The sequence below is a fragment of the Cajanus cajan genome, chromosome 8 (assembly GCF_000230855.2).
Source record: "Cajanus cajan strain Asha chromosome 8, NIPB_CcT2T_4, whole genome shotgun sequence".
In the NCBI taxonomy this organism is placed as follows: domain Eukaryota; kingdom Viridiplantae; phylum Streptophyta; class Magnoliopsida; order Fabales; family Fabaceae; genus Cajanus; species Cajanus cajan.
In genome coordinates this window covers 50,697,658-50,713,038 of record NC_138524.1, presented here as the reverse complement: position 1 = coordinate 50,713,038, position 15,381 = coordinate 50,697,658, and the positions used below count along the sequence as shown (strand labels likewise).

Sequence of the window (15,381 nt, the reverse complement as noted above, 5' to 3'; positions counted from 1 at the left end):
TCAATAAAATTTTAGTTAAATAATTTAAAATAATTAATGTTTCAATTATATTGTTAATTAGCAAATAATTTATTCCAAAACTAATTAAATTTTTTATATTAATTATTAGTAAAATTTAATAAATTTTAAATTAACAATTAATTGGATCGATGAAATTCAACACACACCATGAGTTATTGAGCGGAATAACTTTACCAAGAGTTATTTTGTAAGTTATCTTAAATCAAACATATAATATTCAAAAAATGTATTTATCCTTGTTTTATTTTTTAATTATCAACCATTAATAAAATACTAACTTAAAATCTTATCTAATTATATCATATAATATTTTCATATCAAATTTAAAATCAGTTCTTACATTTTCGACAAATATAAATTTTTCTGAAATATTCCATCAATAATATAGCTTTTCCTACAAAAAATTTTCTCATCGAAAATAAATTTTTCGACAGATTGAATTTAATTTTATAAGAAATCATCTTCGATTAATATAACATTTTGTATATATCATTTAAGAGTAAAAGATTTTCAATTTAATGGTTGAATTTACAAAATTCACATTTAATATAAAGTTATTGAGCGGTGTAACACTTAGTAAAATTTACACCGATGTAATTATAACCCCCCTCATATATATATATATATATATATATATATATATATATTAAATGTGACTTTTACTAAGTATTACACCGCTCAATAACTTTATATTAAATGTAAATTTGGTAAATCCAACTGTTAGATTGAAAGTTCACATCTCTCATAGATTATATATACAAAACTTTATATTAATCCAAGATGATTTGATACTTCATTTTTATAAAACAAAATTGATGTAATATATTCATTTCAAAATACACTAAAATATAAACACTTTGATTACCTTCCAGTAGTTCAATTTTAACAAAATTTGATATACACTTATAAAGTGATATGAACTTTCAATTTAACGGTTGGATTTACAAAATTCACATTTAATATAAAGTTATTGAGCGTCATAATACTTAGTGAAACTTACACCGGTATAATTATAACCCCCTATATTATATATATATATATATATATATATATAGGGACGGATGCACGTTTGAATAGTGGGGCACTTGCCGCCACTACTATTTGACATATATATAATTTTTTATGTAAAAAATAATATATTTTAAAAAATAAAAATTATATTCTAATAAAATAAAATATAGATTCTGAAAAAAATATTTATTTATTTGATATCTGTCAAATTTTTGAAAGAAATTAATTCTCATGTGATAAAAAAAATTTCTTAATAATGAATTAATTTTTAAAAAAGTTTAATTATAATATATATATTGATATATATATATATATATATATATATGTCTTAATATTCACATATATAATGTAATATATTAAAATAAATAATTTTTTGATAAAATAAAATTTGTCCATGCATGTTTATATTTTGTCTTTTTTATTTATTATATACGTTGATTGAAAAAATCAAAATAGTAAAATTGTATATATTAATTAAAAAAATCAAAATAAGAAAAATCTGAAATTAGAATTGTTATTATAAGATATATTTTTAAATAAATTATCATCTAAAAATATATATTAGATATTAAAAACATATTTATATCATAAATAAATTAAACTGGTTTTTTATAAAATTTAACATATTTATTTTTATATTTTTAATAGTGTTATAAAGATGGAATTTAAAATAAAATTTATAAAATTTAACATTGTAAATTATTCAATAATATGTGATCTGATAACTCAAAAATTAAGTTATAAAATGATAACTATATTTATTTATATACTCTAATACATCTTACATACAAGATAAATTCATAAGTTTGTTGAAAGATAAATTTATATTCTAGTCACGATTTTGAAATTATATAAAGAAAAAAAATCGTGTACCTCATGTTAAAGGAAGTATATATAAAATTGTTAATAAAATATAAGTTTATTAAGATAATATACATAATACTTAATTTTTTTTTTAATTTTAATAATAAAAAATTGTCTTGTAGATTGCGACAGTTTATAGTAAACCGTCGCAATGCTGAAAATTTTTGCGACGGTTTATGACTAACTGTCGCAATGTTAAAAAAAATTTGCGACGGTGTATGATTAATTGTCGCAATCTTCAACAAATTTTGCGACAGTTTATCATAAACCGTCGCAATGTTCAACAAATTTTGCGACGGTTTACGATAAACCGTCGCAATGTTGAACAATTTTGCAATAGCGGCTGAAGGTGCCGAGAGGATGAGGGTGCAAGAGATGCAAGAGGTCTTGGCTCAAGAGGCGCAAAGTAAGGCCGATGCCGAGGCTTCGTTAAGCTTTTACCAGACCGAGTGCGAGAACAAGATCATCAAGGAACACGAAGCCGATTTTATGCATGCGGTCCGATAGGCTACCCACTTCGGCACCTTTCCTCACAACTTCTCATTTGATTTGAGTAAGGATTTTTTCCAAGGGGCGTACATGGATTTTGCTGACGCACCCGATGATGCTGAGCCGGATGAAGTGGCTCCACCCCGTTCGGCTGCCCCCGAAGACCCCGACACTACAGTGAACGATGATGAAGAGACTCAAGGTGGGGACGACCGGACAACCAGTGCTGACTGAGGGGTTCGGCGTTTTATGTTTTTTGAATGTACATTGTTTTGATGATGCTGTATAGATGTATGGTATATATCCTTTTGTTGGCTTGTATTTTTGGGCCAGTAGAGCCGAGAATTGATTGTACCCTCGGCCATTAGTGCCATTTTGATGGAACCAACTTCTCCATGAGAGTTAGTGGTTGATTCCTTCCCTTCTCCAAGGTTGATATGATGTGAAGGATGATCTCTTCAAGGGTATGGAAGTGGAGGATTTGGTGTTTGGGAAGGTGAAGGGTGACGCACAAAATGAAGGAGAGAAATGGATGGTGTTTGGTGGTGTAGCTCCTTTAGGCTAGCTCACTTCACTTAGGATGATGAAGGCCAACCAAGGAAGACCCAAGCTCACTCTAGGTAGAGAGGAGAGGATAGGGAGCCATGGAGTTCCTAGGGGACTAAGGAAGGAATGAAGAGGCACAAAGGCTCACTCAAATTCATTAATTTCCAAAGTGGCTACAAGGTGGGTTACCTAGAGTACTTATAGGGAAAGAAAGGCATCTAGGGTTTCTTGGGAGCATTTGGCCGAAATTTTCGTGTCCAAATGCACCCTAAATGAACCCTAAATGCATCCCAAATGAAATGGGTCTCATCCCTCCTAAAAGACTAAAGTACCATTAGGTCAAAAAAAGAAAGAAATGGACTTTTGACCTTAAAAATAAGGCTTAAGTCCTAAAATAAATCCTAAGACTAATTTTGCCCCATAATACAAAGGCTAAATAAAAATACAAAATAAAATCCTAATATCTAATGTACCCCAAAATACAAGGGCAGAATGGGAAAAGGAAGCAACAAATTAAGGAGATGGCTAAAATTCCACACACATGATGATCATGGCCTTTGGTGTGGTGTGTTCTTCATCTTCCTCTACTGTCCTAGCCATGGACCTTGTGATAGGCCCTATATGATGCTTCAAGGATGGTCCTCCATCACATTTTGGCCATTAGAGCCTTTTAATGAAGCATTTTTTGTTTGACACATTCGGACTCCATTTTGTTATGCTCCTTTGTATTTGATCTTACCTGCATATTCTATCAGTCGGTTTCTTTGTTTGTCATTTTTGACCGAGTGGTAGGATACAAGTTTGCCATCCCCGGTTGAGTGGGGGTACTCGGGAGGGTCCAAGTTTGCCATCCTCGACCGAGTGGGGGCACTCGGAGGGAACAAGTTATTCATTCTTGGCCGAGTGGGGTGCTCGGGAGGGTTTTGACTCATCCTTGGCCGAGTGAGGGTACTCGGGAGGGATTTGACTGTTCATCCTTGGCCGAGTGGGGGTACTCGGGAGGGATTTGATTAGTCATCCTTGGCCGAGTCGGGGTACTCGGGAGGGATTTGATTATTCATCCTTGGCCGAGTAGGGGTACTCGGGAAGGATTTGATTATTCATCCTTGGCCGAGTAGGGGTACTCGGGAGGGATTTGATTATTCATCCTTTGCCGAGTGGGAGTACTCAGGAGGGATTTGATTATTCATCCTTGGCCGAGTAGGGGTACTCGGGAGGGATTTGATTATTCATCCTTGGCCGAGTGGGGGTACTCGGGAGGGATTTAATTATTCATCCTTAGCTGAGTAGGGGTACTCGAGAGGGATTTAATTATTCATCCTTGGCCAAGTGGGGGTACTCGGGAGGGATTTGATTATTCATCCTTGGCCGAGTGGGGGTACTCGAGAGGGATTTGATTATTCGTCTATTAAGAGTAACTTGAGATATTTCTTCAAAAAGGTTTGTTTCATTGATGTGGTGCCTCGTTAAAAACCTTTCCCAGAAAAAACCTCTTTTACATTCTTTTTTAGAGGAAAAAAATCTAGGCAAGGAAAAGAGTACACCGAAACAATTACACGTGAAGTGTTAACTAAAATAATGTTTTAAATGTGTAACATTCCATGTTCATGGGATGGCTTTGTCGTCTAGCTCTTCTAGCTTATAGGCTCCATTGTTGAGATTATGCCATATTCGGAAAGGGCCATCCCAATTGGGGGCTAGTTTTCCCTGAGTCCTGTCTTTTCTTGCTTCTCCGACTACCCTCCAAACAAGGTCACCCTGGTGGAATTCTCGAGGTCTGATTTTGGTCCTGTGCTTCCGGAAAACCCATGCTCTCCATGCTTCCATGTTGATGAATTCCCGGTCGCGTTCTTCCCCAATCAAGTTGAGTTCTACGTTAAGTGCTTCAACGTTGGCTTCTTCGTTGAATTGTTGTCGCCTAAGAGAGGGTTCCTCTATTTCCACCGGGATCATAGCGTCAGTTCCGTATGCTAGCCGAAAGGGTGTTTCTTTGGTCGAGCTTTGTGGAGTGCACCTATAGGCCCTCAAAATTTCGTGCAAATGATCGGGCCATTGTCCCTTAGCTGGTCTTAGGCGTCTTTTTAGTTCCCTTAGAATGACCTTGTTGGCTGCTTCCGCCTGTCCGTTGGACTAGGGGTGCTCCACCGATGTCACTCGGTGTTTGATCTGAAGTCCTTCAAGAAATTCGTTAAAGCGGCGATCCGTGAATTGGAGGTTGTTGTCTGTGATGAGAGCGTGAGGCACCCTGAATCGCGTGACGACGTTTTTCCAGAAGAACTTCTGGACGTTGTTCGTTGAGATGACCTCCACTACTTTTGCTTCGATCCACTTTGTGAAGTGGTCTATGGCCACTATCAAGAATTTCACCTGTCCTTTTGCCGGCGGGAAGGGTCCCAAAATATCCATTCCCCAGACTGAGAAGGGCCACAGGGTCATGATAAAGTGTAGATCCTCGGCCGGTTGGTTCGTCAAGGGTCCATGCTGTTGACACCGTTTGCATTGCTGCGCGAACTTGGTACTATCAGCCGTTAGAGTTGGCCAATAGTAACTGGCCCAGATAACCTTAGCTGCGAGGGTTCGTCCTCTCAAATCAGTTCCACATATGCCTTCGTGGATGTCTTGGAGGACATAATTTGCTTGTTCAGGTGCTAGGCACTTTAGAAGGGGTGAAGAGATGCCCCGCTTATATAATTCTCCAGGTATTAGGGTATAATGTGCGGCCATGGTTCTCATCTTCTTTGCTTCTAGAGGGTCTGTGGGTAGTTCTCTAGTTGAGAGATGATTAACGATACCGGTCATCCAGTTAGTGCTTCCTTGTTGGACTTGTAAACATTCAGCTTCCACGATGCTTGGGCTTGGTAGTTCTTGTTGTATCATGCTGTGCAAGTGGCTAGTTCTTTTGCTGCTAGCTAGCTTGGCCAACTGGTCGACTCTTGCATTGAGTTCCCGAGGCGTGTACTCAACGCGAACATCCTCAAAATTGTTTTTCAGTCTTTGGAAAGCCTGGAAGTACAAGATTAGTGTTGGTTCTTTAATTTGGAATGTGTCGTTGACCTGCCCCATCACCACTTGCGAATTGCTCCAACACTTGACTCTAGAGATGCCTAAGTCACTCGCCGGCCGCAAGCCGACTAAAAGAGCCTCATACTCTACTTGGTTGTTGGAAGCTTTGAAACCAAATCGTAGTGATTGTTCAACCACTATGCTGCTAGGACCTTCCAATATAATATCGGCTTAGCTACCTTGTTGGTTTGACGACCCGTCTACGTGCAAAGCCCATACGTGCGGCTCGGGTGGCAATTTCGGGGCGAACTCATTTATGAAGTCGGCCATGCTTTGTGCTTTGATGGGTCCCATTGGTTCAAAGCGAATGTCGAATTGTGACAACTCTATAGACCAAGCAACCATTCGTCCAGCTAGTTCGGGCTTCCGCAAGACCTTGACCATCGGGCTATCTGTCTTGACCATGATTCTGTGGCTCTGGAAATAGTGCCGGAGGCATCGGGTTGTGTGTATGAGAGCTACGACTATTTTCTCGAGATGCTAGTATCGGGTCTCGGCGTCCTGTAAGACTCGACTAATGAAATATACAGGCCTTTGTTCCATTTGCTCTTGTACCAGAGCTGTGCTGATGGCTTTGTCAAACACCGAGATATAAACAATCATATCTAGCTGGGGAATTGGCTTAGCTAGCAACGGCGAGGCTGCGAGCATTGTCTTAAAGTCTTGAAATGAGGATTCGCATTCTTCGGTCCATTGGAACTTACTAGCCTTTTTTAATAGGGACATTATGGGCCTTGACTTGTCCGCCATGCAAGGTAGGAATCTAGCCAATGAAGCTATGCACTCGGCTAGTCGTTGGACTTCCTTCACATTACGTGGGCTTCTCATATTGACGATGGCCTGACACTTGTCGAGATTAGCTTCTATGCCTCTTTTCGATAGCATGAAACCCAAGAACTTCCCGCTGGCGACTCCAAAGGTACACTTCACCAAGTTCAGCCGTATGTGATGTCGCCTTACCTCGTCGAATATTGTCCCGAGATCTCTTATGTGGTCGTCGGTGGAGGTAGACTTAATTACCATGTCATCCACATACACTTCCATGCATTTCCCTATCTGCCGATGAAAGATCTTATCCATGAGTCGTTGGTAGGTTTCCCTGCATTTCTCAAATCGAATGGCATCACTTTGTAGCAGAAATTGGATGAATCAGTGATGAATGCAGTTTTTTCTTCATCCAGTGGGTACATGGGTATTTGATTATACCCTGAGTAAGCGTATAAGAAACTTAACCTCTGATGACCTGCTACTCCGTCGACCAACGCGTCTATGTGTGGCAGGGGATAAGCATCTTTCGGGCATGCCTTGTTCAGATCTGTGTAGTCGGTACACATCCGCCATTTTTCATTTGCCTTCTTGACCATTACCACATTGGCCAACCAAGTAGAGTACTTGACTTCCCTGATGAACCCTGCTTGAATCAACTTGGTTGTCTCTTCTTTTACCGCTTGGGCCCTTTCTCCTTGCATTTTTCTTTTCTTTTGGGCGATGGGCTTGGCGTCTCAGCACACTGAGAGTCGGTGACAGTGAAAGCTTGGATCGATGCCTGGCATGTCGGCGACCGTCTAGGCAAATAGGTCCGTGTACTTCATGAGGATTTGCTTAATGTCTCTTGCCTCGGCCTCTGACAATTGGGAACTCAAGTAAGTGACCTGTTCTTTATTTTTCGCTAGCTGAAATGAGACTATTGTCTCTATTGGTTCAACCCGGTATTCATCTTCAATTCTCGGATCGAGCTCTAGGTCAAAAATCGGCCTTTCTTCTCGGTCATCATCGATGACATTGACATCTCGCCTAGGCTTAGGAGTTGGCTGTTCCTTTAAGCTGGCAAAGTAACATTCGCGAGCCATCTTCTGGTCGGTGTGTAGGGTGATTACCGTTCTGGCTTCGGAGGGGAACTTCATAGCCAAGTGAGGGGTGGATAAAATAGCTCGGAGCTTGTTCAAAGAGGGGCAGCCCAATAGGATGTTGTACGAGGTATTAGTGTGCACCACCACATATCATACTTTAACCCTTCACCCTTGTTGTTCGTCCCCAAAGTAGGTGTATAGGTCTATCATTCCCCTGGTGTCCACTCGTTTGCCCGAAAATCCGACTAAGGGCTCGTTGTAAGGTGCTAATTCGTGTTCGGGAATACCCAACTATTTGAAAGTTTTCCAATACAAGATATCGGCTGAACTTCCCTAATCCACTAGTGTCTTCCTCACGATGCAGTTGTTAATCTCTATACTGATGACCATCGGGTCGTCTTGCACTGGGTCGACCCCCTGAAAGTCCTCGTCGGTGAAGGTGATGGGGGGCATGTGGACTGATCCCGCTCAGGTTACCGCGGTGATCGATCTGATCTCTCTCAAGTGTCTTTTACGAGCCGAGCATGTGGCTCCCCCTCCTACGAACCCTCCAACGATTGTATTTATTACCCTTCTAGATTGATTCCAATCTCATTGCTGATCGTTCCTTTCTTGAGACTTGATGCGTTCTCGGGATCTATACCTTGGAGGTGCCCTTTCGCAGTTTCCCCTTTCGGACTCCCTCTTATCATGGTAACTGTAGACCCCTAAAATTGTCCGGGTCGGAAATAAAGCTTGAAGACTCTTGAAGACTGAAGGAAGATCAGCCAGAAGGACTTCCAGAAGGCCCAAGGAGGGTTCTCTATAGGTCTAGAGGTCTTAGGATAGCTAAAATAAGAAAAGTGGGAGGAATGAAGCTCAATACGGCCTCCCAGAGGTTCAGTACGGCCGTATTGAGCATTTCGAACTACAATACGGCCGCAGCGAACTCAGTACACCCGTATTGAAGTCTTTGAACTTCAATACGGCCGTACTGAATTCAATACGGCCGTATTGAAGTTCAAAACTTCAATACGGGCCGTATTGGATCCAGGGGCCGTATTGCGCCTCATCCCTATAAATAAGACGTCATTTGGACGTCATTTGGCACTTTTACACTGAGTTTTAACCCTCTTCTTGAGTATTCTGGGTTTTTTTGAGCAGTGCTCTGCCTAGAAATCACTCGGAGAGTTGATCCGACAAAGTTCTCGAGTTCTGAGCTTTTTGCTTGTGTCTCGAACTGAGTCGAAGGGAAATCCTCCGGATTTCCATAGTTAAAATTTTCTAGGAGGGAGCGAGCGGGCTTGTAGAGCGAGGGAACGCCAAAAAGCTTCCCAGTTTTACTTGAATATAAAAGCACGCTTCAAAGGTTTCTTCTTAAGTCCTTCCTTTTACTGCTTTCTGTGTGTATATTTAACTGTCATCATGTAGATAGTTAAGTTGTAATTGTTTAGAATAAATAAATAAGGGGTAATTTAGTAATTTTATACTATTATTTACGAAATAATCTGTCATAGGGAACCCGAAAGGGGCGTTGTGGGGTGCTAACACCTTCCCCGCACGTAACCGACTCCCTTACCCAACTCTGGTTGTAATGACCAAGGTTGATTTATGAAAATCAATTGCCTTATCCCTTTTTCCAATGTTTTGAGTAAAACATTGGTGGCGACTCCAAAGAACCCTTCCTTTTTATGAAAATCGCTAATCCATGGAGGGTCCCGCTTGGGATTAACATGGATTGGCGAGCCTTTTAATAAAATTGCTCGTTTGACAAGGTCTCAGTTTGAGAATAAGTCATTCTGGCAATCCATATTTTTAAACAAATAAAAGAGTCCAACCATCCTTCGCGAATGCCGAAAGCCCGTTTCGGGCCGGTGGCGACAGATGGCGACTCCACTAGGGAAGCCTCGAGAGTCAGTCCCATTTAGTGATGGATTATTTCTAAAATGATAGTCTAAAATTACTTCATTACCCCTTACTTGTATGATAACATGTTTTATTATATGGTTTTAATAACTGTTGTATGTTTAATTTCCGCAATTGTTTGAAATACAAACTGTACACGAACCTTTGCACACAACAGTTCCCTCTATACCCGGGGGCATGAGTGGTAATCCATAGGGAGTGGATGTTAGTACGGCCGGTTGTCGAATGGGTCTATAGGTGCCCGTAGACCGTTGTCGGAAAACATCACTCAAGGTGATAACCATGAACTCAAGTCCGACAGTGCGTTGGAACTTTCCATCGACTTACGACGAGAGGAATTGGGTCCCTATAATGGGGGCACCTTGGGGGCCTCAGACCGGTGAGAACAGTTAGATCCACCTTGAATATGCACTTTTCTGCAGGATACCCCTACCTCGTGATTCGCTCGTGACTGTTCGTGGATGAGTGAATTGTTTGTGCATTGTTTATGTGACATTGTTTGAGCATACATTGCATTCTTTAAACATACAACATTCCTTTTTAAAATAAGAATAAATAGGAATAAGAATCTTCCGTTACATGGTGTTAACATCTACCTTCATCACATTCATATAGGTAGTTTCCATTTTCACCCAAAAAAATAAAAAATAAAAATATATACAAAACAAAATACCCGAAAAAAAAAAGAAAAGGGTTATTTATCCAAACTAAGCAATATCATGCATCATCTTAGGGACATCCCGAAAACATGATAATGCTTAGTTGAATAAACACAATGCATGCATATTCATCGCCATCATCTCATATCATGCATTCTTATCAAAGATCATGGAGGGATCTAGGTTTTCATTTCATACATCCCTCCTAATAAATCATTAATAAACATTAATAAAAAGAAAGAATTAAATCGATGCGTATGTTCAAAGAATGGATCGCACGCCGTTCGTTATTAAATGCAAGCCAACAACCGCATCAAGCGAACACACGTCAACTCCGTTGTTGGTAATCAAGACAAACAAAGGGGAAGGTCCAACACCATTAAGGATCATTGCTCCAAGGCCTTTCCCTTACGAATCAAATAAGGCTGTGCCATGGATATACGACATCCATTCTTCTGCCGACAGCGATATCTCCAACATCGCTGGACTTGGGGGCATGACTAGGAGTGGCAGGATCTACACTCCCGAAGATCTTCATGATAAAGCTCCCAAGAATAAAGGGAAAGAAAAAGAAGAGAAAACCGAGGAAAACAAGGAATCCGAGGAGGAGACTGATGAGCTGTTGAAGTACATTCGACAAAGTGAGTACTCCATCGTGGATCAACTTCACAGGACGCCAGCGAAAATCACTCTGCTGTCGTTGATCCTAAGCTCTGAACCGCATCGACAAGCTTTGTTGAAAGTCTTGAACGAAGCATATGTGTCGCATTCCATCTCCCAAGACAAGTTTGAGGGGATTGTTAGTCACATTACGGCTAATGATCACCTTACCTTTACCGATGAAGAAATCCCCGACGAGGGACCGAACCATAACAAGCCCTTGCACATCTCTGTAAAGTGCAAGGAGTATCACATCGCCAAAGTCTTAGTAGATAATGGATCTTCCTTGAACGTGTTGCCAAAAAGAACACTTGATCAAGTGGCAATCAAGGGAGTCCAAATGCGCCCGAGCAACATGATCGTTCGAGCTTTCGACGGGTCCAAAAGAGAAGTGGTGGGAGAAATCAATCTTCCGATCCAAATTGGGCCCACCATTTTCAATGTCGAATTCCAAGTGATGGACATTACTCCTGCATACAGCTGTCTCCTCGGCCGACCTTGGATTCACGATGCAAAAGCTATTCCCTCAACGCTCCACCAAAAAGTCAAATTTATAGTGGGTGACAAGCTGGTGATTGTACAAGCTGAAGACGACATACTCATCAGCAAGCCATCCGCCATACCATATGTGGATGCAGCAGAGGAAGCTTTAGAAACCGCCTTCCAAGCATTGGAGATAGCCAATGTTGAAACGTTTCCCCGAGAAATGAAGAAGGTAGCCCATATGCTCACCAAGAATGGATACTTGCCGGGACAAGGACTTGGCAAAGACTCCCAAGGAATTCCGGGGCTACCCATCATCAAGGATAATCCGGGGAAACAAGGGTTAGGATACAACCCTGTTAAAGATCAAAGAACGAAGAGGAATCAAGATCCTTCTCGACGTTCTTTAAGCCAGGTCTTTAGGAAGGCCGGTTCACAAACATCAAGGCCGGTCGTCGTCATCAAGTGCTCTCCACCTTCCGATAGGGATGTGTAAACCTGATGACTATTAGAGATTACTCCTCGGGGACAGCCCGACCCCCGAGCCTCGATAGGGCACATGTTTCCATTATGATTATAATAAAATCATTCTTTATTATTTCTTATTGCTTCTTTTCTTGCTTGCAATAAACTTCTAGACCGCATTATTTAACCCTGTTTGAATAAGCATAAATGAGGTTAAAATTGTCTTAATAATAATAATCCCGCATCATTTTTATGTGGAAGTGTGTATGACAACTTGGAGCACCTTTCCTTGGCCTCAACAAGTGCCATCATGGATAAAAAAAAGAAATCCTAAAAACAAAAAGCTCGGCAGGAAACCCAAAAAGGGGGCTGCACAAAAATAAGAGCAAAGAACCCGCTAGGAATCCCACAAAAGGGTGACCTAGGCAAAAGTTAGGGTTACAAAAATAAACAAAAACAAAGGTCCGCTAAGACGCCACAAAAGGGTGTTTTAGGCAAAAAATAAGGACAATCAAAACAACAAAAGAAATCCATGATGGTACCTTAAATTCAAAAAAAGAGAGTTCAAGGGAAGCTATCTAAGTTGTTATGTCACAATAAAATTTTCTTAACTTCATAAGTGTTTAATCAAACAAGCTTAAACACATGAGCCTACCATTGGCCAGCCATTCTTACAAAAACCATTTTTCAAAATAAATGAATCCCCTCTAAAACACAAACTCTCGAAAAATATACGTTTCCTTTCTTTTCTCTCTTGTCCCAAACGATTTTAGAATAATCTAATGGAAACATGGAGATATAGTGGTCAATAGGAGGGTTGACACATCTTTTAAAGGAAGGAAAGAATCATTTGGTCGATAACACCAAATCTTAATACGCATCGTTCCTCGGTTATAGAAGTCGGCAGCGCACAGTCCGTCTTGAGGAATGGCAGAATCCACACAGAAACGCATCGGTTAATTCTTGTGAAAAAATAAATCAAATAGAATTAGGTGCATCATACCGCATACATGCATACAGATGATAGGTGTACTGGAAGATCACTTATTCTCTGTTTATTGAAAAAACAAACAAAAAAACAAAAAACAAAAAAACAAAAAAAACTTCAGAAAAAACAATGCGCCCATACCATGTTCAGTACACCCGCACTGAAATTAGGGTTACGAACAAATTTTCAACTCAATACGGGCGTACTGAAATGGATACGGCCGTATTGGCCATAAAGAAATTTTCAAAGACCTCATCATGAGGCAATCGCATAAAATAGAAAAAATAGGAAAAATTGCTTGTGTATGACAGCAGAAAAATCGACGAAAAGGCAATCTGTACAGAAAAAGCCAAAAAACGACAAAAAAGGAAAAAATACAGAAAAAGTCAAAATTCGACAAAAAAAGGCAAAGGTCCCACATCATACAGAATAACTGAGCCTGGAGAGGCTTGCCGAAATAATACTCGTACAGAATAATTGAGCCTGGAGAGGCTTGCCGAAATAATACTCGTACAGAATAACTGAGCCTGGAGAGGCTTGCCGAAATAATACTCTCTCAGAATAACTGAGCCTGGAGAGGCTTGCCGAAATAATACTCTCTCAGAATAACTGAGCCTGGAGAGGCTTGCCGAAATAATACTCTCTCAGAATAACTGAGCCTGGAGAGGCTTGCCGAAATAATACTCTCTCAGAATAACTGAGCCTGGAGAGGCTTACCGAAATAATACTCTCTCAGAATAATTGAGCCTGGAGAGGCTCGCCGAAATAATACTCCACAGCACACGGAATAACTGAGCCTGGAGAGGCTTGCCGAAATAATAATCTTACAGAATAATTGAGCCTGGAGAGGCTCGCCGAAATAATACTCTCACAGAATAATTGAGCCTGGAGAGGCTCGCAGAAATAATACTCCCCAGGGAAACCTCAGCTCGCGCTCAGAACAAATCCCCAGCGAGAACTATCAAAGCAAGATCGTCAAAATCCCCAATGGAAGTACGATCTCCCAAGCAGAATATCCAAGTCAAAGGACTTAAACTTCCTCAGTGAAGATAGCTCTCCAGCTCAAGCGTTGAGTGAGGCTAAGCCTGCAGAGGCTTCCTAAATAATACTCTGGGATACATAAGATCCCCCATTCCCCAGTCGCCTACTCAGAGGCATCCCTGTAAAAGGAGAAAAAAAAAATATCAATAAGTATTCCCCAAGCGGAATTTGGCATACAGTCAGCCAAACATCAAACATCAAGATAATTTGCCAAATCAAAGTCAAAACATCCAGAATCCCCAGCGGATAACAGCCTACATAGAGGCAGCAAAAATCAGAAAATCCAAAAGAGATACCCGAATAAGGATAACCGGGATACTCCACCAACGTCAAAGGACGTCAGCCAAACATAAGGCATCGCTCAATTCAAGAAGAGCATCTGTGTCTACACCCCAAGGAGTCAGAAATTCCCCATGGGTACCAACTATGTAAATGCAAGTTGGGGCACAAGAACCTATGAATGACTGCACATCCCCTAGATGGATCCCTGCGTTATCCAGCCCTCAGTGGCACAAAATCAGAAAAACCATCGAAGCAGCATAGTGGATTGTGGAGACAAAAAAATCATCTCAGATCCCTGGAGAGGGTAAACTCGCATTGCCGAAGTGATCAGAAGACACGGATGCAGACCCTGGAGAGGGCAAACTCAGTTGCCTAGGTCGTCAGAGACAACCGAAGCAAGGTCTGGAGAGACGGTACTCAAAGTCTGGAGAGACGGTACTCAAAGTCTGGAGAGACGGTACTCAAAGTCTGGAGAGACGGTACTCAAAGTCTGGAGAGACGGTACTCAAAGTCTGGAGAGACGGTACTCAAAGTCTGGAGAGACGGTACTCAGAGTCTGGAGAGACGATACTCAGAGTCTGGAGAGACGGTACTCAGAGTCTGGAGAGACGGTACTCAAAGTCTGGAGAGACGGTACTCAGAGTCTGGAGAGACGATACTCAGAGTCTGGAGAGACGGTACTCAGAGTCTGGAGAGACGGTACTCAAAGTCTGGAGAGACGGTACTCAAAGTCTGGAGAGACGGTACTCAAAGTCTGGAGAGACGGTACTCAAAGTCTGGAGAGACGGTACTCAAAGTCTGGAGAGACGGTACTCAAAGTCTGGAGAGACGGTACTCAAAGTCTGGAGAGACGGTACTCAAAGTCTGGAGAGACGGTACTCAAAGTCTGGAGAGACGGTACTCAAAGTCTGGAGAGACGGTACTCAAAGTCTGGAGAGACGGTACTCAAAGTCTGGAGAGACGATACTCAAGGTCTGGAGAGACGGTACTCAAGGTCTGGAGAGACGGTACTCAAGGTCTGGAGAGACAGTACTCAACCATCAGCGTCATCAGA

At 41.0% G+C, this 15,381-nt stretch overlaps 2 protein-coding genes across 2 annotated transcripts; both read right to left on the bottom strand.

Annotated features, from left to right (window-relative positions):
* Window positions 1–4,536: 4,536 nt before the first annotated feature.
* Window positions 4,537–4,884, bottom strand: LOC145950507 (uncharacterized). The gene has a single exon (XM_083061598.1). The coding sequence runs from the start codon at window positions 4,882–4,884 to the stop codon at window positions 4,537–4,539; it is 348 nt and encodes a 115-aa protein (XP_082917724.1).
* A 177-nt stretch (window positions 4,885–5,061) lies between these two features.
* LOC145950506 (uncharacterized) lies at window positions 5,062–6,378 on the bottom strand. The gene is made up of 2 exons (XM_083061596.1): window positions 6,174–6,378; window positions 5,062–6,098 (listed from the first exon to the last, which is right to left on the bottom strand). Exons 1-2 carry the CDS (start codon window positions 6,376–6,378, stop codon window positions 5,062–5,064), a joined length of 1,242 nt encoding a protein of 413 aa, XP_082917722.1.
* Window positions 6,379–15,381: the final 9,003 nt, after the last annotated feature.